The following is a 27,780-nucleotide window of genomic DNA, read 5'->3' on the forward strand; positions in this document are numbered from 1 at the left end:
TTGTGCAGGCTAGAATAAATAAATGATGTTACAGTTGAACTGAGCTCCAAAATGTCGCCTCCGGTGACTGAACAACAACACCCCTCCCATTCTGTTTCCGGTTTAAAGTTTACTTTCGCTTTCTGTCGTCTTGGCGCTGCTTCTTTCCTCCATTTCAAGGTAATGTAACCGGCATGTTTCTCTGTTTCACACTTTAATGACTCTTTGCTCGTCTTGTCGGCGCTAACTGCTGTTAGCTTGTAGCAGTAAAAACAGCAGAAATCTGCCGCTCGGTTGTCAACAACTTTGATAACAAACGGCTCTCCGCCATTTTGTATTAGTGAGTGGAACCGGTGGAAGAAGAGGAGAAGTAGAGTCAGTTGGTCCTCAGTAGTTGAACACAGAGTCGTTATTACTGTGTAGCTCCACTTCCTGATGGCTGAAGCAGCCGGTGGAGGAGGCGGAGACGAGCCGCTGCTCTCCCGCTGTCTGAGCCACTAAAGGCGGCTTCAGAACAGCTCTTTGTGTCGGTGTTATATTTCAGTCAGTATGGGGGTCATGTTTTAATCTTCCAACAGGAACTCGTGTCGCTTCTTTGTGTCAGTTGCAATGTTACATGTCAGTACATGTTGTTAATAATACTTTTTGTACTAGAGTCAAACTTTGAATGCAGGACTTTTACTTTGAACAGAGTATTTTCTCAATGTTGTATTTGTGAGTACTTGATGTACCACTGCCTCATGGGAACTTTGTTGTTTCAGAGCTTCTTCTCTGTCCAATAACAAACCACACGTCACATGAAGATGAAATGTTTCTCTGCTGGTCTTTAGAAGTCATGTGGCGCCATCTGATGGTGCCAAAGTGAACTGCAGGATGTCAGATGACATGATTTCAGTCATGTGCAGATGAATGATTTGTGTTTCCTCTCCAGATGAAAGTGTGTGTGAGCTGATGTAGATGTGAGTTCAGCAGCATGAGTCAGTGTGAGGACAGAGAGGAGGGAGTCCCTCCATCTAAAACCACTCTGCGTGGGGACCATGACAACCAGACCAAAGCTCCGAGGTGAGATGAGGATCTCTAACTGTCCATGACTCTTCTCCATGTCGGAGCTCAGCACTCAAATCACTCCACCATCATTATTCACAGTCAAAGCTCTGTGTGTGTTGTGTTGAAGCCCAGAGCAGCAGAGACCAGACTCTCCCGGACCTGGACCAGGACCTGGTACTGAACGTGGACCTGGACCCAGCTGTGTGTCCTTCAAGAGTGAGTGGTCTATGGATCGACCTATTAAGTTCAAAGATGGACACCATTCTGATAGTCAAAGGTAAGAATTTAAATTGGAAGTTATTTTTGTTGTTTGGTATTCGAACAATTAAAATTGAACATACACTGTGTGCACAATTAGGCAAGTTGTATTCCTGAGGATTAATTTTATTTTTGAACAAATACAGTGCTGTCATGAGCCTTCCATCCATGGAGTCTGTTAGTTTCTTGATGTGTTGATGATCAACTTTTTGTGCAGCAGCAACCACAGCCTCCCAAATGCTGTTCAAAGAGGTGTATTGTCTTCCCTCACTGTAAATCTCACGTTTAAGAAGGGCCCACAAGCAATGTTCCCTCTAATTTTTCATGTGTCAGAGCAAACACACAAACTCGGTGAGCAGTCCCTTGGACCACTGTGAGCAACATCAGACGTGTGCACTGTGGTCACGCCAGCATCGCATCCATCCAAGTTACATGGTTTATAAAAAGAATCAAATTACAGCATTTACATTTCTGTTAGAATACTTTTAATTAAGTGCTTTATCCCACTTACAATGAAAATGATAAAAATCTTGTTCATGACTTGTGTAGTATGTTAACGCTATTGGGAGTATAAATATTTAATTTTAGCTATGGCAAAACATGCCCACCAAACCAAGCCAACTGTATACTCCAGTTTTGAAAACACACTTAACATTTTTATTATAAAGCTTAGACTTGTATTATAAGTATGAGCCAGTGTGAAGCTCCTGCTGTGCACTGGGTGAGATTGCTTTCAAATGGCTTTTGTGCTGAATGTGTCGCTTGAGGTAGTCCAGCTTCCATTCTGTCCTCATTTTTCCCTCCGAAAACTCGCTTGCAATTTTGGCTTCGCAACATGTTTTGCAGAGCAGTCCTTTCTCGCTCGAAAAAGAAAAAATCTCCCCCAGTTTCACAGTTTTTTCTTCTGTTTGGACATATTCCGACAGCCATTCCATCTTAAAAGAACCACATTTCTTTTTTACTTTGGCATGGTGAGGGGATGTGCCGCTGCCCGTTCGTTTTGCCATTATTAGAAAGGGTCGACATAAGCAGAACTTAGCATCATTAGCGTGTCTTCCATCCACATCGGCTACACCGCTTTGCTAGCTAAAACATCGGTGGCTGCACATAAGAACGCCTGTCAATGACGTCGATTAGCTGCGACTGCTGCGTAAATACCTACAGTATGTGAATCGCATCATTCGCTGGAGCAGCCAGTCAACGGCCATTCACTGACTCACACTGAAAAATAGCACAGAATGAATTGTTATATTTTTATTTTATTTTCAGTTCAGTTTGGAGTTTTATTTTGTGCGCAGTGTAGATTTTCTGTGCGCGGAGACAGTGTCAGCAGTGCGCAATTGCGCAGGCGCGCAGTTTAGAGGGAACAGTGCCCACAAGTTCTCAATAGGGTTTAGGTCAGGTGGGGAAGGGGGCCCATGTCATTATTCTGTCATCTTTAAGGCCTTTGCTGGCTAGCCACGCAGTGGAGCACTTGGATGCATGTGATGGAGCATCGTCCTGCATTAAAATCATGGCCTTCTTGAATGATGTAGACTTTTTCCTGTACCACTGCTTGAAGAAAGTGTCTTCTAAAAACTGGCAGTAGGTTTGGGAGTTGATTTTAAGTCCATCTTCAACACGAAAAGGTCCAACTAGCTCATCCTTAATAATAGCAGCCCATACCAGAACCCCACCTCCACCTCGCTGGCGTCTGACTCGAAGTGGAGCTCTGTGCCCATTCGTGATCCATCTGGTCCGTCAAGAGTCACTCTCATTTCATCTGTCCATAAAACCTTTGAAAAATCTGTCTTCAGATATCTCTTGGCCCGGTCCTGACGTTTCAACTTATGAGTCTTGTTCAGTGGTGGTCGTGTTTCAGCCTTCCTCACCTGGGCCATGTCTCTGAGCACCGAACACCTTGTACTTCTGGACAGGTTGCATTTCTGGAATATGGCAGCACTGGAGGTTAATGGGTTCCTGGTAGCTTCACGTTTAATTCTTCTCAAGTCTTTAGCAGCTAATTTGCGCCTTTTTTTCTCCACACGTTTCTTGCGACCCTGTTGACTATTTGCAGCAAAACGTTTGATTGTTCGATGATCACGCCTCAATAGCTTAGCTACTTCAAGAGTGCTGCATCCCTCTGAAAGGCATTTTACAATTTTTGACTTTTCAGAGTCTCTTAAATCTCTTTTTTGGCCCATTTAGGTCATCAAGATACTCACTTGCCTAACAATTGTGCACGCAGTGTAATTTTCGGTGTTTCCATGGAAAGTGACCACCCAAGAAATGTTTATACCAAGATGCAGGAAAGGTATTTTGCCAAGTAAATGACATTATGTATAATTATATTTATATAAATATATAAATGTATATTTCTCAGCAATATTTTACCCAGAAAGAATTATGATAAGTATATGCTCTGTGTTTGTTGGTGGATCCAGCAGTGTTTCTACCAGGATCCACTAGATAGAACACAGCACATGTAACACTGTGTGTCATTATGTTTTCAGCAGCAGAGCTCAGAGGTTCCCAGTGGTCAGTTAGCCCTGCAGCATCAAACATACAGAGACTCAATATTTGTGGTGTGTACAAACACAACCACCTAGAAATTTTCCTAGAAATTACATTTATATGTTAGTAAATAGTTTTCCCAGTTACGCTGTGCTGGTAAACGTAATCTCTGCCTGGATTATGTTCACTGACAACTTTTTTTGAGTAAATTAAACGTTACATTAAATACCGCACAGGAGTTGTAGGTCAGAGGTAGGGCTGTACCCAACTCAGAATGTTGTCAGTCGAATTGGATTTCGCTGTTTAATTTGAATATTTGACTATTCGTTCCTTTTTTTTATATAAACTATCAAGCAACGCTTTAATAAACTGCCAGATTTTTGAATGGGGTTCGGCGGGACGTTCAGGGTGACAGCGACGTTCAGTAATATTGTAAACAAGCCAAGTTAGCCCTCCGAGCTAATGCGTGCTAACTACGCTAACAGTGGATCAGAAATATGCAACAACATTTTATACAGACACTAGATATCAAACAAAAGCCAGAGACTGTATCATATTAAATTGCTGTGAGCTTAAAATTCACCACTTTTAAGCAGAACTGGGCCGCTGCCTCCATCTCACTCAGACTCACCCTGGGTCCGGTTCCACAGCTGCCTCCATCTCACTCAGACTCCTCCTGGGTCCGGTTCCACAGCTGCCTGGACCTGTTGCAGACATCTTCACTGAGCTGACGGGATGACTTGATATAGTGGAATGATTTTACCCTGGAGAACAACATGAAAGTGAGGAGTGCTCTCTCCGCAGCTACCTCTGGGGACCGAAATGTTCCAAGAAACATACTGACTGACAAAAAAAATATTCTACACCTGGGGTTTCCCAAGGTGCTCCCAGGCAGATGCGATATATAATCCCTCCAGTGTGTTCTTGGTCTGCCTTGTGGCCTCCTCCTAGTTGGACATGCTTGGAACACCTCCACAAGTGTGGACATCCGAATCAGATGCCTGAACCACCTCAACTGACTCCTCGATTCAAAGGAACAGAAGTTGTACTCCAAGCTCCTTCCAAATGTCTAAGCTCTTCACCCTATTTCTAAGGGTGAGCCCAGGCACCCTACAAAGGAAACTTATTTTGTCAGCTTGTATGCATTATCTCTTTTCTTAGGTCATTACTCAGAGCTCACGAGGTTGGAACCTTGAGATTGACCGGTAAATCAAGTGCTTTCTCTTAACCACAACAGTCCAGTGCAGCGTCCAAATTAGTGCTAAACCAGCACCAATCCGCTTGTTGACCTCACTCTTCATCTTAACCTCACTTGTGAACAAGACCCCAAGATACTTCAGGTCATTTACTTGGAGCTGTGGCAATGCAAGCCACTTCACCCTTGGCTGTGAATGACCTCCAATTTTGAAGTACACCCTGGACAGATTGACAGATTAAGCCAGCAGAACCACACCATCTTCTCTGTGTCCACAAAACAGATGTAGACTGGATGGGAAACACTCATCTCTCTCCCCATCGTCACTTCTGCACGACACACGACTGTCACTTGTTTGGAGGTCACTGCTGCACAGGCTTTTGACCGCTGGAGCCGGCAGGGAGCGAGACCTAAGGCCTTGGCCAACTCCACTCCGAACCACAACCATGGACGGCTGCCCGTAAGGGTAAACAAGTAAACATGGCAGGAAGCTTCTTTCACGTTCCCATCCCCCCCAGGTCCTTCAGCTGACCCCAAACAACAAATTCTCCATCCTAGATGAGCAGGATTTCCCCTCATCGTCTCCGGAGTCTGATGGCCCTTTGTTGCCGTCGTCTGTCTCTCCTGTTAAGAGTCGCTCTCAGTGGCATGTCCCCTCTTTATGGCCTGGCTGCATCCAGTTCACCCCTCGACCTGTCACCAGTCTGCTGGTTCAGGCCTCCGAACTAGAGACACCACGCTCCCAACGACACACCCCTCAATGATCACATTACCAGAATCATTAAATCAAAACTGCACTCTCCACTCCGATCCACAATGGCCAAAAAACAATTTTATTAGTTCTATTAGCTGTTGTGTCTCGTGAGGGTGAGATGAAGAGTAATATGCACGGGGAAGACGCACATGAGACTGAATGATATTGGTTACATTGCAGCTTGTACTACAAAATGATTGTGTTGTTTATGTTTATTAACAAGGTCAGTACCCAGGATACCACAGTCCCCTGGTCCCAGGGTGCTGGTTCTCAACACTCTTCTACTATCAGTACTCGTCCTCTTCTCTCTGTCTGCTAATTCTTCATGACTCCTCCACAGAGTGGACCAGGACAGCTCAGAGGTTCCCAGTGGTCAGTCTGCCCAGCAGCATCAAACACACCTGGACTCCATATTTATGGTCTGTACATGTACAACAAGTACTTTTACATCTATTCTGTTCACAATAATCTCCATGCTGCACTTTTAGACCAGTGGACTGTCAGTCTGTCCAACATGGATCTGATTTGTTTGGTTCCATGATTTTAGTTTGATTGTGTCATTCATATAATATTCTGTTCCAGCTGCTGGAGGAGAACATTGTCACTTTTGTGAAGAACGAGCTGAAGAAGATCCAGAAGGATCTGAGTTCAGATTACCCAGAATGCTCAGAGAGTCAGAGGGAGGATGAGGAGGTGTTGGACGGTGAGGAGGAAGAGCAGAGGAAGAGCAGCAGAGAAGCATTTCGGAAGATCACAGTGAACTTCCTGAGGAGAATGAAGCAGGAGGAGCTGGCTGTCTGTCTGCAGAGCAGTAAGAGGATTTCTCTACAGATTTAACATGATGGATAAATGGGACATTTACTAATGTCTCAAGAGATGGACGGAAATATGTTTATATATGCAATCTTTAGGGGAATTAAATAGTTATATTTTATATATTGCCATATATAAATCACTTATTGATCTTATTTGTTGTGTCTTCATTCAGAAACTCCTACTGGAGTTTGTCAACATAAACTTAAATCTAACCTGAAGAAGAAGTTCCAGTGTGTGTTTGAGGGGATTGCTAAAGCAGGAAACCCGACCCCTCTGAACCAGATCTACACAGAGCTCTACATCACAGAGGGAGGGACTGGAGGGGTCAATGATGAACACGAGGTCAGACAGATTGAAACAGCATCCAGGAAACCAGGCAGACCTGAAACAACTATCAGATGTGAAGACATCTTTAAACCCTCACCTGGAAGAGACGAACCAATCAGGACAGTGATGACAAAGGGAGTGGCTGGCATTGGGAAAACAGTCTTAACACAGAAGTTCACTCTGGACTGGGCTGAAGACAAAGCCAACCAGGACATACACTTCACATTTCCATTCACCTTCAGAGAGCTGAATGTGCTGAAAGAGAAAAAGTACAGCTTGGTGGAACTTGTTCATCACTTCTTTACTGAAACCAAAGAGGCAGGAATCTGCAGGTTTGAAGAGTTCCAGGTTGTGTTCATCTTTGACGGTCTGGATGAGTGTCGACTTCCTCTGGACTTCCACAACAAAGAGATCCTGACTGATGTTACAGAGTCCACCTCAGTGGATGTGTTGCTGACAAACCTCATCAGGGGGAACCTGCTTCCCTCTGCTCGCGTCTGGATAACCACAAGACCTGCAGCGGCCAATCAGATCCCTCCTGAGTGTGTTGACATGGTGACAGAGGTCAGAGGGTTCACTGACCCAAAGAAGGAGGAGTACTTCAGGAAGAGGTTCAGAGATGAGGATCAGACCAGTAGAATCATCTCCCACATCAAGACCTCACGAAGCCTCCACATCATGTGCCACATCCCGGTCTTCTGCTGGATCACTGCTACGGTTCTGGAGGACGTGTTGAAGACCAGAGAGGGAGGAGAGCTGCCCAAGACCCTGACTGAGATGTACATCCACTTCCTGGTGGTTCAGTCCAAACTGAAGAACGTCAAGTATGATGGAGGAACAGAGACAGATCCGCACTGGAGTCCAGAGACCAGCAAGATGATTGTGTCTCTGGGAAAACTGGCTTTTGAGCAGCTGCAGAAAGGCAACCTGATCTTCTATGAATCAGACCTGACAGAGTGTGGCATCGATATCAGAGCAGCCTCAGTGTACTCAGGAGTGTTCACACAGATCTTTAAAGAGGAGAGAGGACTGTACCAGGACAAGGTGTTCAGCTTCGTCCATCTGAGCGTTCAGGAGTTTCTGGCTGCTCTTCATGTCCATCTGACATTCATCGACTCTGGTGTCAATCTGCTGTCAGAAGAACAATCAACCTCCCAGAAGTCTGAAACAAGAGAGACACAGTTCTACCAGAGTGCTGTGGACAAGGCCTTACAGAGTCCAAATGGACACCTGGACTTGTTCCTCCGCTTCCTCCTGGGACTGTCTCTGGAGACCAATCAGACTCTCCTACGAGGCCTGCTGACACAGACAGGAAGTGGCTCACTGACCAATCAGGTAACGGTCGAGTACATCAAGAAGAAGATCGAGGAGACTCCCTCTGCAGAGAAAAGCATCAATCTGTTCCACTGTCTGAATGAACTGAATGATCGTTCTCTAGTGGAGGAGATCCAACAGTCTCTGAGTTCAGGAAAACTTTCCACAAATGAACTTTCTCCTGCTCAGTGGTCAGCTCTGGTCTTCATCTTACTGTCATCAGAAAAAGATCTGGACGTGTTTGACCTGAAGAAATACTCTGCTTCAGAGGAGGCTCTTCTGAGGCTGCTGCCAGTGGTCAAAACCTCCAAGAAAGCTCTGTAAGTGGGATTTATTCATCAAGAAATACTCTGCTGTCGTCCAACTGGAGAGAAAAATAAATAACTTATTGCTTGTTTCCTTTCTGTTGTCTCTCCAGACTGAGTGGCTGTAACCTCTCAGAGAGAAGCTGTGAAGCTCTGTCCTCAGTTCTCAGCTCCCAGTCCTCCAGTCTGAGAGAGCTGGACCTGAGTAACAACAACCTGCAGGATTCAGGAGTGAAGCTGCTGTCTGCTGGACTGAAGAGTCCGCAATGTACACTGGAAACTCTCAGGTCAGATTAAGTCACAGTTTGTCTCACATGTTTTTAATGATTTCTCTGAGCTCCATTTAATTTAAACCGCCTCTGTTTCTGAGTCCCTTCTGTCAGGATTTCAAATTTTGCAATACAGAAAATCTTAACATTTTCCAATGGAATTTGTTCGAATTCAGATTCACATATTGATATGATCTCTGGCTGAGATCACGAACCTTATTTATGTTTTGATATCATGTGATTATTGGCTGTTTGTTTATTCCTGATTCAGTAATGATTAATTGTCTTGTCTCCAACTTGTTTCAAGTAAAACAGCAAGAATTTGATCCTGTGCTAAGAAGAGATTATGTATCCTGCTCAGTTCTCAGCCCCAGTCCTCTAGTCTGAGAGAGCTGGATTTGAATAACAACAGCCTACTGGACTGAGGAGTGAAGCTGCTATCTGCTGGACTGGAGAGTCCTCACTGTAAACTGTAAACTCTAGGGTTTGGATTAACCCATTCAACTGATGACCATTTAGATATTTAAGTGAACTTTGGCACTAGTTTCTAGAATTAGTTTCCATGATTTTTCTCTTTCTCTTTTTGCTTTTGCTGTTGAATTATTAAATACCACAGACTATGTTAAAGATTTCTTCTCAATTTGTATCTGGACCAAAATGTACCTGAACAAAAAACAAACAAAAATATACAGCCAAGTATTCACAGGGGGTTCCTCAAGCACTGGTTGCAGACTAATTGCCTTTGTTTGGTGGCTACTTTGATATACCACTGTGAAGTCACATTTTCTTTTGTGCTGAAAAGTACATGTCTTTATTCTATCTTTTTGACAAAAGCTTCACTCTCTATAAACACATTTCAATGTTTTATGCCATGCTAGCAGCGTGCCTCTATGGGTGGCAATGTGGGTCTGTCAGTCGGTGCAGCACTTTGGTCCAGACTGAAATTTCAGATCAACAACTATTGGATCAATTGTCATGAAATGTGGTTCAGACATGTTCCCCTCAGGATTAATTGTCATAACTTTGGTGATCCTCTGACTTTTCATCTAGCGCCATCATCAGGTCAACATGTTAGTTTGTCCAATACTTTGGTTTCTGACCAAATACCTGCAGAACTGATGACATTCCCATCCGCTTCAGCTGTACTTTGTGTTACTGCTAATTAGGAAAAACTAAGATTATTTGTAGACAGTTTCTTCTTGTCTCTGACTGACACAGCAGTGCCCTCAGATGATCTGCCATGTGTGTTGTTTTGTGTTTGTAGTCTGTCAGGCTGTCTGATCACAGAGGAAGGCTGTGCTTCTCTGGCCTCAGCTCTGAGCTCCAACCCCTCCCATCTGAGAGAGCTGGACCTGAGCTACAATCATCCAGGAGACTCAGGAGTGAAGCTGCTGTCTGCTGGACTGGAGGATCCACACTGGAGACTGGACACTCTCAGGTATGAAGAGGCCTGCTGCAGCCACAGACAGTCAGTTTCAGATCTCAGAAAAACATAACTGTGTAAACATGGACATTACATTCCTCTCATAGTAATGTAATGTCCATGTGTGCATGCTGAAAGAGGATGTGCTGGTCTGACCCCCCTCCTCCTTTCAGGGTGGAGCCTGCTGGAGTCCGATGGTTGAGACCAGGTCTGAGGAAGTGTAAGTGTGTCTTTCATTTGATTCATGAAAACAAAGCAGCACACATTCAACCGTCTTCAGACTGTGACATCACTCATTCAGATCATGATGTCATCATCAAAGTGTCAATAATGAACAGATGATAGATTAATAACTGCAGCTGTATTGTGTCTCGTTCTCTCCATCAGATTCCTGTGAACTCACACTCGACACAAACACTGTACACAGAAAGATCAGACTGTCTGACAACAACAGGAAGGCGACATATGTGGAGGAGGATCAGTCATATCCTGATCATCCAGACAGGTTTGACTGCTGGCCTCAGCTGATGTGTAGAACTGGTCTGACTGGTTGCTGTTACTGGGAGGTCGAGTGGAGAGGAGAGATTTCAGTGTCCGTGAGTTACAGGGGAATCAGCAGGAGAGGAATCGGTGAAGCCTGTGAGTTAGGAGGGAGCGATCAGTCCTGGAGTCTGAACTGCTTTGATGGAGGTCGTTACACTGCCTGGCACAATAACAGAGGAACATCCATGACCTCCTCCTCTTCCTCTTCCTCCTCCTCCTCCTCCTCTGCCTCTAACAGAGTAGCAGTGTATGTGGACTGTCCTGCTGGCACTTTGTCCTTCTACAGAGTCTCCTCTGACACACTGATCCACCTCCACACCTTCAACACTACATTCAATGAACCTCTTTATCCTGGCTTTGGGTTTGAATTCTGGTCCAGTTCTGGTTCCTCAGTGTCTCTGTGTTCTCTGTAGGGGGGAGAGTCTCCTCCTGTTATAGAAACATTCTTACTGAACAGATCACTTGAGTCTGTACAGCATGGGTGTCAAACTCTGGCCCGCGGGCCAAATTTGGCCCGCAGTGTAATTATATTTGGCCCGCGAGGCAACATAAAATTAATATTAGAGCTGGCCCGCCGGTACAGAACAGCGCATTCACCGCTAATACTACAAATCCCATAATGCTCTGCTCTTGTTTTGGCGCGTCAATCAGGACAGGACCCAGACATGCCCTCTACTCTGTGTCAGTAGTGATCTGTGCTTCGGCAGGAAAGCCCCCGCTCACCAAGCCTCCCCGTGCCTCTCTCCCAGACCACGCCGCGACCTCATACTACAATTGTCACCGTGTTACGCCTTCCCAAAAATGGCGAAAAGAAATGCAGAAAACAGAACTTTTCTGGACAGGTGGGAGGCAGAATATCTGTTTACATATGTAAAAGACAGACCCGTTTGTCTTATTTGTGGAGCCAACGTGTCTGTAACTAAGGAGTACAACATTAGACGACACTATGAAACAAAACACCAGGACAAGTACAAGGACCTGGACATGAAAAAGTTTATTTTGATATTTACCTCAGAAGGCTGCAAATAGAAAAAAAACATACAATTTCTATTTAAATTTTATTTAATATGCCATTGATATGTTTTTTTTATTTGAAATTCGATTTTGCATGTCTTCACTATTAAGTTACATAAGCGTTGCTTGTTCCATATTCAATGTTAAAGCAAAACTTGTTTGGGTCCATATTAAAGGGTCATTTATTCAACGTTGGCCCGTGGCTTTGTTTAATTTTAAATTTTGGCCCACTGTGTATTTGAGTTTGACACCCCTGCTGTACAGGATCACAGTTGCAGAAATCTTTCATGTTGTTGGAATAAATGAATCAATGAACTTTGTACAAAATAATTGAAAGTGATTGAAAAGATTCCTCATTTACTTTGTAAACTTCTTCCACTTCCAGTCCTTTCAAGATGGAAGCTGTAATCATTAAATGGTGGAGATGCCGTTGACTTGTACCTTCTGTCATGTTGAGTTTTGAATTCTGGCTCTTGTTCCAATAAAAGCAGAAAGTTACTGTGAGTGTGTTTGTTGTCTTTCTCAGGTCAGGACTACTGAGCTGATTCAGCTGACAGATACAGTACATGGACAAAGGTTTGTGGACGCTGTTGTCCATAAAGACATGTTTTTTCCCAGTTTGGTGTGGAAGAACTTGGCTGTTCTGCACAGAGCCCAGACCTTTACCAGCTGGCTAACATCAAGCTAGCAACCTCAGTGTGAAGCTCGGAGAAGCTTTAGTTTGAGTGAAACGATGAGTCAACTTTAGACCCCACTGAAGGAAGGACTAACTTTTATTGTACTTGTTAACAACTGCAAGATGTTTGTTAAACTGCAAAAACAATTGTACAATGGTTGTCTGAAAAGTTTCTACAATGCAAAAAGAAATTGTGTAGCAGGGACAGTTGAGAGTGTAACAGAGGTGTCACATGTCTGAGCCCAGGAGCCTGCTGCCTCAGAATCCGTCCATGTGAGGGAGAAACATTGGTACTTTGAACTCCAACTTTATTTAACTTTTTCCTCTTTACATCTAGTTGTAGTAAGACCTAGGACACACTCAGCCATTACTACAATATTAAGCACTTCCAGCTCCACTGTCAGCTGTTCTGCATGAACTGTCGTACATTTACATTGCTGTAACTATCACAGAAGCAGTAGTCTTGCGAAAATAAAGGTTTATTTTATAACACGATAAGCTGATACATTATTATAACAAGAAACTTCCGTTTGGTGCTAAAACAAGAAGATGGAGAGACTGTAGCATCAGCTATTCAAATATGGTTTGATTTAGTTTTATAGATACTGGTGATGAGACACAAACTAAATACCATCCATCACTTTGTTGTTATTGTGAGAAGTTTGTTTTAACGAGATACGTTGGTTTTGAGAAATAACGACAAAGTTCTGTGAGTAACATAGTCCATTGTGCAGGCTAGAATAAATAAATGATGTTAGATGTTACCGGCACCAGACCTAGGGGAAATCTAGGCCGGTAGCAAAGGATACACAAGCTGAGGAGGCCTGTGTAGCCTAATATCAGCTGTGGATTAATGAGAGAGAGGACTAAAGTTAGCTTCTTGCTCCAGCCACAGCGTGTTTATTACTGAGCTGCGCACGAGCAGAGCGAACTCTTAAAACGTCTCCCTACTGGATCCAGAGGCATCAGAGCGCCATCTTCTGGTATGGAGGTGTATTACCCTTAAATTCAGACTCACAATGTTCGCGTTAGATTGATACAATAATAAGACAAAAATTAGGGGGGGTGTCTGTTTCCACATAAAAACTGAACATGTAGCATTTCTATCCTACTACACTCTCCCCTGCTTCAAGAGATGGCTCCGGACATCTAGAACCAACCTAACACAAGTAAGATGTTTTGAGTCAAAAAAAAAAAAATCTGTTAAGTCAGATGGATAATGTAGTCTTTGAAGTCATGGGTCTAGTATATCCAAGTTGGTGAATGGTAGTAACAAGTTTCAAGAACAGCTGGAGAAACTGACATTGGGTAAGGAACACAGGCAAACATCAGGTTCGCTCCTGGCCTCCAGGGCTGATATGAGGGTTGTCCAAGGTGGTTGTATGTGAGCACTTCTCGAGGTTTCATTGCTCGGGCTGACCTCCTCACCGGCTGTACTTCCTCATCAGGTGGCTCTGTGGCAGGCTCACTACTAGCTACCTGTTCCTCTTAACCCACAGTCTCCATTGCATCATTTCCTCCGGGCTCCTTCTGTAACTCCTCAGCTGACGGTATAGCGGCAGGTGCTGAAAACTGCACCGAGTCTGGCACTGCAACTGCATTAGGTTCAGATAGCTGCTGCATTTGAGCTGTCTCGGTTACTTGTACCGTTGGCTGAAACTCTGGAGCCACAGCTCGGAGTTCACTGTGCGAATTAGGCTGAGGCACTGGGGTTCTGAGCCTTTTCCTTCCATACACAGGTATGGTTCTGAGGCAATATGTGTATTCCTCCTCTTCATCTGAATGCTCAGACTCCTGTTCCACTGTCTCACTGTTGTTTCTCTGATTGTCTCTCTGTTTCTGTCTTTTCTTAGACAATCGCTGACTTTGTTCATCTTGTTCTACAGGCAACTCATTAACAGGTAACAGGAGATTACGGTGCAGGACGCGCAATGTTCGATCTCCTGTTTCTGGTTGAACTCTTTACACAGGTCCATCTCTAATCTTTTCAACCACCTTATGGATTTTCCTTTCCCAGTATGCACGAAGTTTGCCTGGGCCACCTCTTTCTGACAGATTTCTCACAAGCACCCTATCTCCAGGCTGTAGCACCATGCCTTTCACGTGTTTATCATAGTGCTTTTTCCCTTTTGCTGAGTTCTTTCCACTGTTCTCTGAAGCGATCTTGTATGCCTCTTGCATGCGTGAAGCCCATTTTTGAGCATATTCTTGCTTGGACTGTAACTTTTGTTCAGGTTTCAAGTCAAAGAGCAAATCCACAGGTAAGCGCGGGGCTCTTCCATACAGTAGAAAAAACGGTGCATAGCCTGTTGCTTCATGTCTCGTGCAGTTGTATGCGTGGACTATGTGAGGAAGATGATCTTTCCACTCAGCCTTCTTCTCCTCTTGCAGAGTGCGCAACATCTGCAGGAGTGTCCTGTTCAGACGCTCGACAGGATTTCCCTGTGGATGATAGGGGGTTGTGCGAGAGTGTGCTATCCCTGCTAGCTGCTGGAGCCTCTGGAAAAGACTATTCTCAAACTCCCGCCCCTGATCATGATGTAGCTTTTCAGGGTACCCGAAGCGTGGAATAAAATCATAAAAGATTTTTTCAGCGGCTGTTCGGCCTGACTTATTCTTGGTCGGATAGGCTTGTGCAAAGCGAGTAAAGTGATCTACTAGAACTAAAATGTACTCGTAACCACCTTTACTCTGTTCAAGATGAAGATAGTCTACAGAGACAAGCTCAAAGGGAGCACTGGTTGTTATTGAGCCCATTGGTGCTCGCTCAGGGACGTTTGGTCGTTTCTGCTTTACACACTGACACTGGCGTATGACATAGTCTTCAATATCACGTTGCATAAAAGGCCAATAAAATCTTTCTCTTGCTAAATGAATGACTTTGTCTGCGCCTACATGCCCCATGTCATCATGCAAGTATTTTAACACTATTGACTTCAACTTACAGGGGAGGACTAACTGTTTCCTTTGTCCTGTCTGCCTGCACAGTATTCCCTTGTCAAGTGTAAGTCTGTTCCATTCATGTACAAGTCTACGTGTTTCTCGTGACATTTGTCTTTTATCTTTATTGTTAGGATTCCATCCCCTTTTCTTCAGGTTTATCACCTCACAGATGGGAGCATCTTCTCTCTGAGCAGCTCGAACACTTTCTGGAGTGATCACTGGGATGCCTAGTTGGGGTGTGTCATCTGTGTCAGGATGCAGCTGTAACGCAGCAACCCATGGCACATCACTATCTCTCACAGCTTTGTCTCCCTGCCAGATAGCAGAGACAACCTCAGGAGGCATTGTTTCAGTAAACTCTTTTAGGTGATCGTTAAGCTGCACTGGGTATCCTGACAATGTGTCAGCATCTGCATTAGACTTGCCTGGACGATACTTAATGGTGAAATGAAAGTCGGCTAACTCACCCACCCAACGATGCCCCACTGCATTTAACTTGGCAGTACTTAAAACATACGTTAGGGGGTTATTATCCGTGTATACTGTGAAAGTTGGGGCATAGTAGAGATAATCCCTGAATTTATCGCAAATTGCCCACTTTAACGCCAGGAACTCAAGCTTGCCAGAATGGAGATGATAATTTTTCTCCGCCGGTGTGAGTGTTCTGGAGCCATAAGCAATGACACAGAGTTTGCTTCCCTGCTGCTGATAGAGCACGGCGCCTAGACCTTCATTTGACGCATCGGTATGGAGGACAAACGGTAAGTCAAGGTCTGGGTAGGCCAAAATGGGTGGACTGGTGAGCATATCAACAAGACGCAACACAACAGTACAGTGTTCTGCTGTCCACTGGACAGGTGTTTTAGACGAAAGCTGACCACTGTTTACGCCTTTAGACTTGGTTTTGTTAGCTTTAGCAGAGGTGACTCTCGGACTAGAGTCTTTAGGACCTTCAATTAGCTGAAATAGTGGCCTGGCTATCCTAGAAAAGTCTTGTATGAAATTCCTGTAGTAGCCTAGGAACCCTAAGAGCGCTCGAACTTCTCCTACATTCTTGGGCTCTCTTTCCTTCAAATGCTGAACTGCCTCCAGGTCTTTAGGATCTATCTGGACACCTTCACGGGTGACTAAGCGTCCAACATACCTAATTTGACTTTTGAACAACTCACATTTTTTTGGTCGCAACTTAACACCATGTTCTCGAAGGCGGCGGAGCACACGCCTCAGATCATCAACATGATCATGAAAGGTCTTCGAAAAACAAAGCACGTCATCCAGGTATGGTGAGCAGCACTCGTCCCTCAAACCATCAAGGACTCCTTCCATGCACCTTTGAAAGGCTGCCGGGGCATTTGTAAGACCAAATGGGAGGCGGATCCACTCGTACAGCCCCCAAGGCGTGCTAAAGGCAGTTAGGTGTCTGGAGCTCTCGTCAACAAAACCCTGGTGATAAGCACTGCCTTGGTCGAGAATTGAGAACCACAAGTAGCCCCCCAGATTATCCAACAGATCCTGAATGTGTGGGAGAGGGTGGCGGTCAGGGACAGTTTTGCGGTTCAGACCCCGGAAGTCAACACACAGGCGTAAGGTTTGGTCTTTTTTCCTGACACAGACCACCGGGGATGAGTAAGGTGAGGTGGACTTTCTGATCCAACCGTGATCAAGCAAGTTCTGAACATATTCCTTTACCTCTTTGTACAGGGGTTTAGGAACAGAGTTGTACGATGTTTGAACTGGTGTTTCATCACTAAGGTGGATTTTGAGCAGCAAACTTGGGATATGGTCAATGTCTGAATCGTCCTTAGCAAACACATCAGACTCGTCATAAAGCATGCCCTTGACGATCTGTTGCTGATTCTCATCCAAGTGCGACACATCAACAGGAGGGTGCCACTTCTGTCCAGTCGTGTTCTTTGTTTTCGGTTTATCTCTTGTCTCCGTCTGCTTCTCTGCATTTAGCTGAGCTGAGCATGTGCTTACAGTGGGAGGGGTCTTAGGCGCTGAACTATCTGAAAAACAGTTAACAGGTTTCACTTCAATAACTTCTTCCAGCATGCCTAGAGCTGTTCTCTTGGGGAGGTAAATATCATGTTTAGTGGTGTTCTGAATGGGGATTTTAACGATTTTGGTAGACCCACTAGGAACATCTACTAACGCTGGGAACAGTTCTAATCCCTCGGGACAGTCACTGATTATGTTAGGTTGAAAAAGCATAGACCCGCCTTTCGGCCATTCTCTAACTCTGCATCTGACTTCACCAATCTGCTCGGCAGAAATAGTTACACCTGTCTTCCCTGTTCTCACACTGCATTCGAAAGTGGTCTCCTGAAGGTTCGAAGTCTGGAGAACAGAAACTAAAGCTTCTACTGTACGGTCACAGACACTCAAAGCTTCTTTAAGGAGAGCAGAAATATCAGATTCACCCCTCTGTTCTTGGTTTGTTTTGATAATCTCAGCAATGACATTACTGCCTAAGAGAGGACAGTTAAGACAGTTCTGGCTGACTAACACTGGTACTTGTATGGCAACATGTCCCTGATTTTTACTACAGATCTGGAGTTCAACATCTGCCCACCCTTCAAAGGGAACATTTGTGCAATTAGCAGCTGAAATCTCCAAAGTCTGGTCAGAAAGAAGGGTTTGAAGTGGCTGAATTTTAACACTGGGAAGAGTTTTTTCCATCCAGTCTCTCCCTATCATAGTCACTTGGGCCCCTGAGTCTAGCAACATTTGAAGAGGGACTCCATTGATAGCACATGAGACCATACACCGTTTTCCTATAAGCTGTGCAAGGCGTTTCCTTGGTAGTGGTTGACACGGTGCAATTGGTTTGCTAGGTGTGGTCTGTGGTGTGGGCTCTTTGGCTGTCATGGTCACTGGCTGCCCCTCTCCAATGACCTCATCCCGTTTCCCGACACCTTCCTTTTCAGGCAGCCGACAGCGCGGTGTCCCGCTTGTCCACAAACAAAGCAGTGAGGACAGCTCTCTTGGTTTCGTTGTACACAGTCTTTGCATCTGCCTCTGCTTTCAGCCTTAATGGTCTGAGAACGGCCCAATAATGAGCTGAGGTCCCCAGGTGTGGCGCTGTCACCAGTTCTAACCATTTGAGTCAAATGTTTGGTCAGTGAGGACACTTGAGCAGTCAGTTCTTTAATAGCAGTACGATTAGCCTCTAATTCAGCGTCAACTTTAGCTTGTTTAGCTGAGTCACCGTCATCCAATTGAGCTGTGTTCACAGTCACTGGTCTGGTTTTTGTCACAGTACCAAGGCGTTTCAGTCTCTCTGCTTCTTCACAGGTGGACTTAGTGATCTGATCTAAAAGAAAGTCATCAGTAACCTGCAAGTCTGTGAGAAGTGGTTTGAGATCATGTCGGACATGGTTGTTTTTCTCATTTAACCCTTGGTAGAGTGTGTGGAGAAAAGTACCTTGGACCAGTCTCTTATCATAGCTAAATTCGGCACCAGGCTGTTGTGACTCAAATAAAACGCGCTGCTTTAACCCCATTATCCTGTACAAAAACTGCTGTGGACTCTCTTTGTCTTGCTGCTTAGCATTACTTAGCTCTTGAAAAAGCTCAGTGCTATTTTTGTCTCTAATGTGTGCGCGGAGAAACCGCTTTAGCTCATCAACAGTTAAGTCACTTTTATTAGACAACATCTCTCTGAATGTACCAGGTTTGGTGATCTTAATCACAGTGCGAATTACCTCTGGCTCAGCAAACCCTTCTTGCAACCCTTCATCAATTTGTTTACAAAGGCTGCTGTATGACATGTCAGAACCAACATCAGATATTTGTCCACCATGTAGCTTAAACTCTCTACGTGGGAGCAGAGCTGCAACATCATTCAACTTCACTACTTGATCTCCCATACTGGAGGAGAGACTCACCCTACCAAGGGCACCACCAGCACCTGCTGTGGATGACTTGGCTGATGCTGACAAGGCATTACCCTTGACAGGCAAGCTGCCGTCTCTTCCCCTGCATGCTGAAAGTGGATGATTGTCTCTGTCATCTCTGTCCTGGTGAGATGGATGTGTAGACGTAGATGGATGATCGTATAGGTGGTTGTGGTCCTGATGAGGGGGGGTGGAGCCTCCCGGTTGCTGGATTGCTGAATCTCCCGCCTCACGGACTGTGGCCGGCTTGGCTCCTGTCACTTCAGCATCCGTAGCCAGCAGGTCACTCAGCAGATCATCAAGGTGAAGGAGTTGAGCCATGCCTCCATCTTCAAGGGCCAGAAGCTTCTCACTTCTTATGTAATCGACGATTAGGTCATACAGTTCTGGTTCACTCATGTCATCCATGTCGCTGGATTCATAGCCATCCTCAATAGCACTCACAATCGTCAGTAACTGACTTGCACTCAAACTGATAAGTCTCTTCTGAATCTGGAAGACCAGCGTTCGCCGTGGGCTGACAGTAGCCATGACGTTTCACAGGTGGCCTCTGCTCTCTGGACGACGCACTGGGTTGCAGCCTTCCCTGAAGCCTTGGACACAGGTTCACGCCGTCTTGGCACTGACTTCACCAGGTCGTAACACTAGATTCTCCCGGACGAGCCCCCAATTGTTACCGGCACCAGACCTAGGGGAAATCTAGGCCGGTAGCTGAGGAGGCCTGTGTCGCCTAATATCAGCTGTGGATTAATGAGAGAGAGGACTAAAGTTAGCTTCTTGCTCCAGCCACAGCGTGTTTATTACTGAGCTGCGCAGAGCAGAGCAAACTCTTAAAACGTCTCCCTACTGGATCCAGAGGCATCAGAGCGCCATCTTCTGGTATGGAGGTGTATTACCCTTAAATTCAGACTCACATTGTTCGCGTTAGATTGATACAATAATAAGACAAAAATTAGGGGGGGTGTCTGTTTCCACATAAAAACTGAACATGTAGCATTTCTATCCTACTACATAGACAGTTGAACTGAGCTCCAAAATGTCGCCTCCAGTGACTGAACAACAACACCCCTCCCATTCTGTTTCCGGTTTAAAGTTTACTTTCGCTTTCTGTCCTCTTGGCGCTGCTTCTTTCCTCCATTTCAAGGTAATGTAACCGGCATGTTTCTCTGTTTCACACTTTAATGACTCTTTGCTCGTCTTGTCGGCGCTAACTGCTGTTAGCTTGTAGCAGTAAAAACAGCAGAAATCTGCCGCTCGGTTGTCAACAACTTTGATAACAAACGGCTCTCCGCCATTTTGTATTAGTGAGTGGAACCGGTGGAAGAAGAGGAGAAGTAGAGTCAGTTGGTCCTCAGTAGTTGAACACAGAGTCGTTATTACTGTGTAGCTCCACTTCCTGATGGTTGAAGCAGCCGGTGGAGGAGGCGGAGACGAGCCGCTGCTCTCCCGCTGTCTGAGCCACTAAAGGCGGCTTCAGAACAGCTGTTTGTGTCGGTGAATGGTCTGTCGTTATATTTCAGTCAGTATGGGGGTTAGAGGGCGGTTTATGTTTTCATAAAATAAATATGACACATGAACTAGTGTCGTTTCTTTACGTCAGTTTGAACTGAAATGTGATCAATAATCAAATTAAAGAAAAGTGTTCATGTCGGGCTTAATTGAGACTGTCAGTCTTTTATTTTGGAGGGATCTATCTGCTTTAAAGTACATTTACTGAAGTACTTTTATAGTTCTACTGCAGTACATCTCATATGGAGATATTTTACTTTTTACTACACTCCATTTTATTACTTCAGATTAAGATTTGAAAATAAAAAACAAATGATCAGTTTATTAAATATGATTCACTATTAAACATGAAACTACTTCAAAGTATATAAAACAGTTCAAACTGGCTCCATCTCCACCAGCTATTAAAATACTAGTTATATATTAATGTGTTAATAATGATAACAGTCATATTCAGTTCAGTGTTTCTTGTCATTATGTCAGTCCAGTATAATGTCTTGTTTGTCTCTGCTGCAACATAAAAACACACTGACACAGGAATATAATAATATAGCAGAGACAATATACCCTGATAGACTTTGGTCTCAGAGATGAAATATAATATTAGTTTGTCTGAAGTTAAGGTTCATTTTTGATTGGACACTTTAACGACCGCACTGCCTCTGTGGACTTTGGGCTCTTTGTCACGGTTCAGCTTTATTATCATTAAACAGGATTACACAATGAAATGCAGTCGTAGCTCGAAACACACAACATGTAGAGACCAATATTAAAGATATTAAAATAGAACAGAATACAACAATAAAATGGAACAAAGTGTAAAAAGTAGCAGAAAAGGAAGAAATAAGAAAAACTCAATTATATTTACACGGAAGACACACAGTTACGTGTATATATACAACAGCAACATAACAGAATCATTTAATGTAAAATACACAGAACGGAGTTCAATCTAGAACATGTGGAACATGTAGAGCTGAAGTCCATTAGAATAATAATAACTTTTAGTTTTGAATTTACTGAATATTAAAGAAAGTGAAGCTTCCTGTCAGATTCATCATCATCACCATCATCGTGTGTGTGCTGCTCTTCACTGCAGCTTCATGACGCCATCTAGTGGACTGACAGCAGAACTACAGCAGCTGATGGCAGCTTCCTCTGTCTGACTGCATTCAACCGACACTGATATGAAACAGGAAATAACAGCCAATCACTGGAGGAGCAGCTGATATTTTACAGGAGACATGATGTAAAGGAGGATTTCAGTCATGTGCAGATGAATGATTTGTGTTTCCTCTCCAGACGAAAGTGTGTGTGAGCTGATGTGGATGTGAGTTCAGCAGCATGAGTCAGTGTGAGGACAGAGAGGAGGCAGTCCCTCCATCTAAAACCACTCTGCGTGGGGACCATGACAACCAGACCAAAGCTCCGAGGTGAGATGACTCTTCTCCATGTCGGAGCTCAGCACTCAAATCACTCCACCATCATTATTCACTCTCAAAGCTCTGTGTGTGTTGTGTTGAAGCCCAGAGCAGCAGAGACCAGACTCTCCTGGACCTGGACCAGGACCTGGACCTGAACCCAGCTGTGTGTCCTTCAAGAGTGACCAGTCAAATGAACGCTTCAATGATTTTAAACAAAGACGTGTATCTGACAAAAAGTAAGTCGTTATTAGAATTTAATTCTTAATTAATTATTATTATTATTATTTTATATATTTTATATATTACACAGGAAGATTTTTCCTGAACATGAGAGCTTCAAATAATTTGTTTTTCTGTCAGGATCCATCAGAGACCAGACTCTCCTGGACCTGGACCTGAACCCAGCTGTGTGTCCTTAAAGAGCAATCGGTCCATGGATTCACCACTTCTCTTTCAAGGACAAGTTTTCCCAAGCAGAGAGTGAGTCGACATCAAGTTACTTTCAAATGTCAGTAACATTACAAAACATTTGAAAAAACAAACTCCTCCCGAGAAGCAGTAACATCTTATTAAAGTAGAAACTCGTCACGAAAACTTCATCAATACTAAAGTAGAAAAGTGTCATCCAACATGTGACGGGACAGAAAAGATGTAAAGATGACAGGTTTGACAAAACATTTTGAAGCTCTGTGTTGCTCAGCTGTGATTGGCTGAGGGATTCTCACCTGAACCAAAATCCAGCTGTGTGTCACTCATAAGTGACCGGTCAATTGGTCGCCTCATTGATTTTAAACAGCAATATTTTTGTGCCAGACATTTCGTTTTTGTCAGTATTAAAATAGTAGCAATGGTAAAATGTGAATTTCCATCCCTGGTTAATTTGTTTTTCTGTCAGGATCCATCAGAGACCAGACTCTCCTGGACCTGGACCTGAACCCAGCTGTGTGTCCTTAAAGAGTTACTGGTCAAATGATCGCGACATTGATTTTAAAGGACAACTGTCTGCTGCAAAAAGGTCAGCTGTCAATGAATGAATGAATTAAAATATTTCTGATTCATGTTTTAACTGTAATTCTGTTATTACTGTTAATAAGAGGAGACAATGTTCACCTCGACCAACACAGTGAACTGAAAGCTGCACAATAATGCAGACTGTGCTGTTGATTCACAGTGGGATCAGCAGTACGACACTTGAATGTTAGGGGAAACCATCTGATTCAATGTTGTAGTCAACACTTTAACTCAAAGGACATTTAGCTTGTGTTTGTCTCTGTGTGGACAGACATAATGTGAGCTAATTCATGACTCCTCCACAGAGTGGACCAGGACAGCTCAGAGGTTCCCAGTGGTCAGCCTGCCCAGCAGCATCAAACACGCCTGGACTCCATATTTATGGTCTGTACAAGTACAACAAGTACTTTTACATCTATTCTGTTCACAATAATCTCCATGCTGCACTTTTAGACCAGTGGACTGTCAGTCTGTCCAACATGGATCTGATTTGTTTGGTTCCATGATTTTAGTTTGATTGTGTCATTCATATAATATTCTGTTCCAGCTGCTGGAGGAGAACATTGTCACTTTTGTGAAGAACGAGCTGAAGAAGATCCAGAAGGTTCTGAGTTCAGATTACCCAGAATGCTCAGAGAGTCAGAGGGAGGATGAGGAGGGGTTGGACGGTGAGGATGAAGAGCAGAGGAAGAGCAGCAGAGAAGCATTTCGGAAGATCACAGTGAACTTCCTGAGGAGAATGAAGCAGGAGGAGCTGGCTGACTGTCTGCAGAGCAGTAAGAGGATTTCTCTACAGATTTAACATGATGGATAAATGGGACATTTACTAATGTCTCAAGAGATGGACGGAAATATGTTTATAGATGCAATCTTTAGGGGAATTAAATAGTTATATTTTCTTTTAAATCACTTATTGATCTTATTTGTTGTGTCTTCATTCAGAACATCCTGTTCCAGTTTATCAGCATAAACTTAAATCTAACCTGAAGAAGAAGTTCCAGTGTGTGTTTGAGGGGATTGCTAAAGCAGGAAACCCGACCCCTCTGAACCAGATCTACACAGAGCTCTACATCACAGAGGGAGGGACTGGAGGGGTCAATGATGAACACGAGGTCAGACAGATTGAAACAGCATCCAGGAAACCAGACAGACCAGAAACAACAATCAGACAAGAAGACATCTTTAAACCCTCACCTGGAAGAGACGAACCAATCAGAACAGTGATGACAAAGGGAGTGGCTGGCATTGGGAAAACAGTCTTAACACAGAAGTTCACTCTGGACTGGGCTGAAGACAAAGCTAACCAGGACATACACTTCACATTTCCATTCACCTTCAGAGAGCTGAATGTGCTGAAAGAGAAAAAGTACAGCTTGGTGGAACTTGTTCATCACTTCTTTACTGAAACCAAAGAGGCAGGAATCTGCAGGTTTGAAGAGTTCCAGGTTGTGTTCATCTTTGACGGTCTGGATGAGTGTCGACTTCCTCTGGACTTCCGCAACAAAGAGATCCTGACTGATGTTACAGAGTCCACCTCAGTGGATGTGCTGCTGACGAACCTCATCAGGGGGAACCTGCTTCCCTCTGCTCGCCTCTGGATAACCACAAGACCTGCAGCGGCCAATCAGATCCCTCCTGAGTGTGTTGACATGGTGACAGAGGTCAGAGGGTTCACTGACCCACAGAAGGAGGAGTACTTCAGGAAGAGGTTCAGGAATAAGGAGCAGGCCAGCAGAATCATCTCCCACATCAAGACCTCACGAAGCCTCCACATCATGTGCCACATCCCGGTCTTCTGCTGGATCACTGCTACAGTTCTGGAGGACGTGTTGAAGACCAGAGAGGGAGGAGAGCTGCCCAAGACCCTGACTGAGATGTACATCTACTTCCTGGTGGTTCAGTCCAAACTGAAGAACGTCAAGTATGATGGAGGAGCAGAGACAGATCCGCACTGGAGTCCAGAGACCAAGAAGATGATCGAGTCTCTGGGAAAACTGGCTTTTGAGCAGCTGCAGAAAGGCAACCTGATCTTCTATGAATCAGACCTGACAGAGTGTGGCATCGATATCAGAGCAGCCTCAGTGTACTCAGGAGTGTTCACACAGATCTTTAAAGAGGAGAGAGGACTGTACCAGGACATGGTGTTCAGCTTCGTCCATCTGAGCGTTCAGGAGTTTCTGGCTGCTCTTCATGTCCATCTGACATTCATCGACTCTGGTGTCAATCTGCTGTCAGAAGAACAACCAACCTCCCAGAAGTCTGAAACAAGAAAAGATGAATCTGCAGAGACACAGTTCTACCAGAGTGCTGTGGACAAGGCCTTACAGAGTCCAAATGGACACCTGGACTTGTTCCTCCGCTTCCTCCTGGGACTGTCTCTGGAGACCAATCAGACTCTCCTACGAGGCCTGCTGACACAGACAGGAAGTGGCTCACTGACCAATCAGGTAACGGTCGAGTACATCAAGAAGAAGATCGAGGAGACTCCCTCTGCAGAGAAAAGCATCAATCTGTTCCACTGTCTGAATGAACTGAATGATCGTTCTCTAGTGGAGCAGATCCAACAGTCCCTGAGATCAGGAAAACTCTCCACAGATAATCTCTCTCCTGCTCAGTGGTCAGCTCTGGTCTTCATCTTACTGTCATCAGAAAAAGATCTGGACGTGTTTGACCTGAAGAAATACTCTGCTTCAGAGGAGGCTCTTCTGAGGCTGCTGCCAGTGGTCAAAACCTCCAAGAAAGCTCTGTAAGTGGGATTTATTCATCAAGAAATACTCTGCTGTCGTCCAACTGGAGAGAAAAATAAATAACTTATTACTTGTTTCCTTTCTGTTGTCTCTCCAGACTGAGTGGCTGTAACCTCTCAGAGAGAAGCTGTGAAGCTCTGTCCTCAGTTCTCAGCTCCCAGTCCTCCAGTCTGAGAGAGCTGGACCTGAGTGACAACAACCTGCAGGATTCAGGAGTGAAACTGCTGTCTGCTGGACTGGAGAGTCCACAATGTACACTGGAAACTCTCAGGTCAGGATTACCAGTTAAAATCTGATTGACATTAGTGGATTAACACCTAACCTGTGTTGGATTGTGTCTGCTAATATGATTTGTCAAAGGACCTTTAACTTAACTTTGGCAGTAGTTTCTATACTCAGAGAATTACTTTCCATGAGGAATTTTGTCTTGCTTTTTCTTTTTTTATTTAACGAACGAAATACCTCAGCTGGACTGTGTTTACTGCTAATTAGCAAATTAGCAATACTGATGTCATCATTTAGCTCAACACACCCTTGTGTCTAAATACAGTTTCACAGAGCTGCTGGCATGACTGCTGTTAACTCCCGGATTCAGTCATTACATCTTTTCTGTATTTATTTATTAATTTATATGTAGACAGTTTCTTCTTGTCTCTGACTGACACAGCAGTGCCCTCAGATGATCTGCCATGTGTGTTGTTTTGTGTTTGTAGTCTGTCAGGCTGTGAGATCACAGAGGAAGGCTGTGCTTCTCTGGCCTCAGCTCTGAGCTCCAACCCCTCCCATCTGAGAGAGCTGGACCTGAGCTACAATCATCCAGGAGACTCAGGAATGAAGCTGCTGTCTGCTGGACTGGAAGATCCACACTGGAGACTGGACACTCTCAGGTATGAAGAGGCCTGCTGCAGCCACAGACAGTCAGTTTCAGATCTCAGAAAAACATAACTGTGTAAACATGGACATTACATTCCTCTCATAGTAGTGTAATGTCCATGTGTCCATGCTGAAAGAGGATGTGCTGGTCTGACCCCCCTCCTCCTTTCAGGGTGGAGCCTGCTGGAGTCCGATGGTTGAGACCAGGTCTGAGGAAGTGTAAGTGTGTCTTTCATTTGATTCATGAAAACAAAGCAGCACACATTCAACCGTCTTCAGACTGTGACATCACTCATTCAGATCATGATGTCATCATCAAAGTGTCAATAATGAACAGATGATAGATTAATAACTGCAGCTGTATTGTGTCTCGGTCTCTCCATCAGATTCCTGTGAACTCACACTCGACACAAACACAGTGAACAGAAACATCAGACTGTCTGACAACAACAGGAAGGCATCGTATGTGGAGGAGGATCAGTCACATCCTGATCATCCAGACAGGTTTGACCGGTGTCCACAGCTGCTTTGTAGAACTGGTCTGACTGGTCGCTGTTACTGGGAGGTCGAGTGGAGAGGAAGAGTTTCTATATCAATGAGTTACAGAGGAATCAGCAGGAAAGGAGACAGTGAAGACTGTGTGTTTGGAGAGAACGATCAGTCCTGGAGACTGATCTGCTCTGATGGTGGTCGTTACTATGTCTGGCACAATAACAAAAGAACATCCATCTTCTCCTCCTCTTCCTCCTCCTCCTCTGCCTCCAACAGAGTAGCAGTGTATGTGGACTGTCCTGCTGGCACTCTGTCTTTCTACAGAGTCTCCTCTGACACACTGATCCACCTCCACACCTTCAACAACACATTCAATGAACCTGTTTATCCTGGCTTTGGGTTTGGGTTCTTGCCTGGTTCCTCAGTGTCTCTGTGTTCTCTGTAGGAGGGAAAGTCTCCTCTTGTCAGG

The 27,780-nt window shown here is 44.5% G+C and overlaps 2 protein-coding genes across 2 annotated transcripts; both read left to right on the forward strand.

Moving 5' to 3' along the window:
• The first annotated feature begins 119 nt into the window (after window positions 1-119).
• On the forward strand, window positions 120-12,235 carry LOC139306574 (NLR family CARD domain-containing protein 3-like). Its single transcript, XM_070930475.1, has 10 exons — window positions 120-159; window positions 911-1,041; window positions 1,154-1,303; window positions 6,067-6,145; window positions 6,309-6,537; window positions 6,715-8,503; window positions 8,602-8,775; window positions 10,022-10,195; window positions 10,354-10,400; window positions 10,568-12,235. Exons 2-10 carry the CDS (start codon window positions 953-955, stop codon window positions 11,134-11,136), a joined length of 3,300 nt encoding a protein of 1,099 aa, XP_070786576.1. The 5' UTR covers window positions 120-159; window positions 911-952; the 3' UTR covers window positions 11,137-12,235.
• Window positions 12,236-20,359: 8,124 nt separating this feature from the next.
• On the forward strand, window positions 20,360-27,765 carry LOC139306569 (protein NLRC3-like). The gene is made up of 12 exons (XM_070930467.1): window positions 20,360-20,399; window positions 22,067-22,197; window positions 22,290-22,424; window positions 22,549-22,668; window positions 23,084-23,203; window positions 23,505-23,583; window positions 23,747-23,975; window positions 24,142-25,945; window positions 26,044-26,217; window positions 26,660-26,833; window positions 26,992-27,038; window positions 27,206-27,765. Exons 2-12 carry the CDS (start codon window positions 22,109-22,111, stop codon window positions 27,754-27,756), a joined length of 3,522 nt encoding a protein of 1,173 aa, XP_070786568.1. The 5' UTR covers window positions 20,360-20,399; window positions 22,067-22,108; the 3' UTR covers window positions 27,757-27,765.
• The last annotated feature ends 15 nt before the right edge of the window (window positions 27,766-27,780 follow it).

This window comes from Enoplosus armatus, chromosome 24, assembly GCF_043641665.1.
Source record: "Enoplosus armatus isolate fEnoArm2 chromosome 24, fEnoArm2.hap1, whole genome shotgun sequence".
NCBI classification, from domain to species: domain Eukaryota; kingdom Metazoa; phylum Chordata; class Actinopteri; order Centrarchiformes; family Enoplosidae; genus Enoplosus; species Enoplosus armatus.